We start from the raw sequence: 4,658 nt of genomic DNA, 5'->3' as shown, positions 1-4,658 counted from the left end.
AAAAGCATGTGCGTCACAGAATAGTTTTTTTTAACTTGCACTTATCATTCCAAGCTGTTTACTTCCTTAGAGAAATTCTAATTTTGAAATTTTGATAGCTAAACCAATCAATTTAAATTTTGATAATCATAAAACTGATCTCCTAGAGCTTTGTTGAATTGTATTGTGTATCAAAGATATAGCTTTGATCAGTAAATTATGGTCGTTAGTCTTGTAATGATTGGAGACAAGTAAAAGGCAAGTTTTTTTCCTTATACTTCTCTAAAACACCTTATCTTGTGTCTCCCTGGTCTTGACCCTATTTCTTATGGTGCTCCTGTCATAAAAGCACACGTGGATTCTCGTGCTGATATAAGGTGTTGTCGTCATGGTAACACATTGCCTGTGCATGCGCAAAGGCTGAAAGCAAGAAACAGCTTAGATTTAATAGCAAGTGGCGCTTCACAGTCACGCCACAAGGTTTTTTGAGTGCAACAGGTTTCAACACGTGACGAAATCAAGGCTTAGCGTTTATTTAAGATTAGACGTGAAGTACGCCTTTGGAAAGTGAAGATTTTATTAATATAATGACTGCTACAAGGTGAGTAATCCATAAGTTGGTGGTATCATAGTATTTCTTACAGATAAGTAAATTTTTATGCCTTTCAAAACCAATTTTACATCGGTTAAAAACTTTTTAAAAGTTAGAGATAAAACTGTGTGAAAAAGTTATTCCACTACCGGCACTAGTAGTAGTATAACTATAACACTAACAGTGTAAGCTAGATATTGAAACTTTGCAAGATATGTTCACACGCCCATATTTAGCAAGGAAATTTACTTTCTTAACATATACAGAAAAGTTTGTTGATTATTGGTAAAGAATTTGTTTATTTCCTTCATAGTTGTTTTCTTTTATTAAAGTTTAAACTTACCATACTGTACCTTCTTTATCGAAGTACGACACTTAGTGGAGCTTCTGTAATTTTGTATATATATATATATATATAATCTTGAGGGTTTGTAAAGAACATGTTTTTAGTTGTACATTATTCTAGGTTATGTCATAACAGATTAACACAGCATAATTATCTGTTGATGAAGTACGTAATAGGCAATCTTTCTGGAAACTTGAAATTAAGAAGACATCTGATATACACGCACACACACTTGGACCTTCATTTTACGGTATATCTGTGTGTCGAAATGTGGTTCCGGTCCTTTCAAGTTTCTGTGTCAATGCCCTATCTTCATACCTTGAGGAACTTGGGAAAAAGCGCCATCTGTTGAATAACTATTAAAACTTGTAATCATGAAATGGAAGTCAAGGAGCAAGTAACTTGTACGATTTTAACGTTATTTTATTATTTAAAAAAATAAGATGCTGATGTTCTCTCATTTGATAACTTTCAGAATTTGTGAAATGGAAGAAGATAAGGAATATGAACCAACGGGCTCCAGTAGTTACTCGAATTTGGAACTTACATCAGAAGAAACAATGAAACAAATTTGGGGAGAAATATTACCATTCGGGTAAATACCAACTTTCAATATTTTCTTACCATTATATGAAATAGCAGGCTTACACTCCATAATTTTATGTTTTTCAAGAACACTTAGTTAATGCTATGAGTAATTTTTAGTCATCTTACAGTACATCCGCACTTCTCACGAGTACAGAGAAAAGAAACCCATCTCTAGTCAAATATAATTAACAAGTTAACATATTTGTTTAATTTCGCACAACGCTACTAGAGGGCTATTTGCGGTAGCCGTCCCTAATTTAGCAGTGTTAGACTAACGGAAAGGCGCCTACCTCCAACTGTTGGGATACTTTTTACCAACGAATAGTGGGATTGATTGTAATATTACAAAGCCCTCACGACTGTAGGGGAGAGATGTTCGGCAACGGCTATCGATCCCGCGACACGTAGCTTTCAAGTTGAGCGCCCTAAACACCAAACCTTATTAACGTAATGCAACTCTGTTATTACATGTGAGCTACTAATGTAATGCAGCTCTTGTTATTACATTGGACAATAAATCAAATGTATGCAGTTCTGTAATAACGTAATACAACTGTTGTTACATATGAAAAACGTGATGCATCTCTAATGCTGCACGTGATCTTCAAACTAACTTAGTGTAGCTTCGTCATGACATATGTTCCACAAACTAGTGTAACACACCACTATATCACATGTGCAAATTAACGCAGTATAGCGTAGTTTAACACATTTTTATGAATTTATGCAACATTAAATTTTTCTTGCAGATTGGCATTATGCTCTTTTTTACGTTGCAAATCTCAACAAAGTTTTCTGATGTAAAACTTTTACAGCCATTTAACGAGCATATGTAATAGAGTTGTATATATATATGCACAATTTCTGATTGCCTCTTATCGTGCCGTGTCCCAATCTACTAATGCAAACGTGAACAACTTACATTAACTGAATAACTTTCTTTATCTTATGACACTAACTACTAAATAATAAATTACAACAAAAACACATGACAGCAACAAACACATTATAACATGATTTAGAAATACCCGTGTGATGCCAAAAAACATTCCCCACACTTTAAGAAGAGGGTGTGTTATAAAAGCGACAGTCAGTCCCTTAACACGGATGATGGGGTGCATTTTAATACTTGCATTTTGTTAGTACTTTAGTATTTTTGTTATAAATGTAAAATAATATACAGATAACATGATTCAGTCAAGAAGTGGTTAGAATACTTATTGTACTTACTGTTATGTCCATAATTCTTAAAATCAACGTAACTAAACGTCAATATGTGTGTGTATATATATATATATATATATATATATCTTCCTTATACGTTTCCACATATCTTGATCAATCAGCACCAGACTTGACACAGTGATACCGGATGACATGAGGTGGTTGGCCCTCCCATCTAATTTAATATCTAATTTCGTATAAACTACCAAATCAGCATAATTTGACATAGTTATACAGGATGACATGAGGGGGGTTGGACCCCCCATTTAATTTCATATTGATGTAATTCTTGAAAACAGTATGACTTTTTTATCAGTATTGGTACCTCAGTGTATTTTAATAGTAGGCCTACTTTTAATGTTTATTATGTTAAAGAAAAAATAGAAGCACAGTTTTCTTTATTTTGTTACAAACGAGTTTTTATTTCACCCGTCCAACGGACGTGTACTTCTGCTAGTAATAAATAACAAATCTACATGTTTCAACGTCATCTTAGAGAGTGAAATTTCCAGACATAATAGTTTCAATTTTCATATTTACACATTTTAAACTAGGTGCACTATAATTCTTAGAAGAGGTTCGTCAGACCCTCGTCTCTACTTAATATTTCATTATCTGTTTATATTTTATTACTAGACCACCGTGACCGTTGGGTCAACCACTATTAAGAGGTTATGAAGAATTCAAGCTAATTTCAATATTGCACCGAAATGAAGGTTTATTTTGAGATAATTTAATTAAATATTTCAATCCATTCGTGTTATTCATAATTCAAGAAAAGATATTTGATTGTTGTCATCCTACGCCTTTTAATGAAGATGGGAACATTGACAGGGAAATAATGGCTCTATTGTGCGCCGTTTTTGCTGTATTTAATTACAGACAAGCACACACACAAACAATCTCAGAGTTTTAGTAGTATATAGATAGATTTCAAAAGATTCACTGCTATTATTGGCTCTAATATCCTTTGGTTGAGCCAATATTACAGTTTTTTCCCCCCATAATATCTCATGTTGTGTTTTTTGTACATGCTCTGCTATGGCCGAATTTGCAATATTTGTATTTCTACAAGTCTCTTATGTTCTACTAAACAATATTTTAAATTACGTTTTGTCTGTCCGATACAAATACTTTCACATTCAATTTGATAAATTCCAGCTTTTCCGTTAACTGTATATTATCTGTAGTATTACCTAAGATTTCCTTTATCTTATTTATCGGTTGAAATATAGGGTAAAGTATTTATTATTTTTTAAATTCACTAGTAGTTAAATCTGGAATGTATGACAGAATTAAGCATTCTTTTTTTTTATTTGAGCATAATTAAGCTTTAAATTAATACTTTAATCCTTTATCACAATATTAGTGAATTTCTTAACTGCTCTATCTACAATATTCAGGTTAAATTCTCTTCCAACTGCTATGTATTTTTAGGTAATACTAAAGATAACATATAGTTAACGGAAAAAAAGCTGGAATTTATAAAATTGTATGTAAATGTGGAAGTGTTTATATTGGACAGTTTATTTTTATTTATTCGTAATTTAGCACAAAGCTACATAACTGGTCATCTGTGCTCTGTTCACCACGGGTATCGAAACCCGGTTTCTGCCGCTGGGGGGCTACATTGGACAGACAAAACGTAATTGAAAATATCGTTTAGTAGAACATAAGGGTTGTTTAAGAAATGAAAAGATTGAAAATCTAGTCATAGCAAAACATCTACAAAAAACGCAACATGAGACATTATGGGGAAAACAAGAGGGAATCCTCAATAGCCGTGGCTGTAATTACATCTCAAATCGGTCAAGAGATGGAGCTATGAGCTAAAAGTTTGTGCTTGAAAAAAAAGAGATCAGAGCGGCTAAAAACGCAGTAGTATTGGATCAATAATATCCTTGAATCTTGGGAAATAATAGAATATGG

At 32.9% G+C, this 4,658-nt stretch overlaps 1 protein-coding gene across 1 annotated transcript in view; it reads left to right on the top strand.

Moving 5' to 3' along the window:
* The first annotated feature begins 470 nt into the window (after positions 1–470).
* Positions 471–4,658, top strand: part of LOC106457540 (cellular tumor antigen p53-like) — a 28,700-nt gene continuing 24,512 nt past the window's right edge. Inside the window, exons 1-2 of the mRNA XM_022383519.1 lie at positions 471–580; positions 1,393–1,512. Of these exons, the coding sequence (XP_022239227.1) occupies positions 567–580; positions 1,393–1,512 (134 nt within the window). The 5' untranslated portion in view covers positions 471–566. The remainder of the gene's footprint in view (positions 581–1,392; positions 1,513–4,658) is intronic.

The sequence above is a fragment of the Limulus polyphemus genome, unplaced genomic scaffold (genome assembly GCF_000517525.1).
Source record: "Limulus polyphemus unplaced genomic scaffold, Limulus_polyphemus-2.1.2 Scaffold343, whole genome shotgun sequence".
Classification (NCBI taxonomy): domain Eukaryota; kingdom Metazoa; phylum Arthropoda; class Merostomata; order Xiphosura; family Limulidae; genus Limulus; species Limulus polyphemus.
Note: the sequence above shows the minus strand (reverse complement) of the source record. Positions and strands in the feature narration are given on the sequence as shown.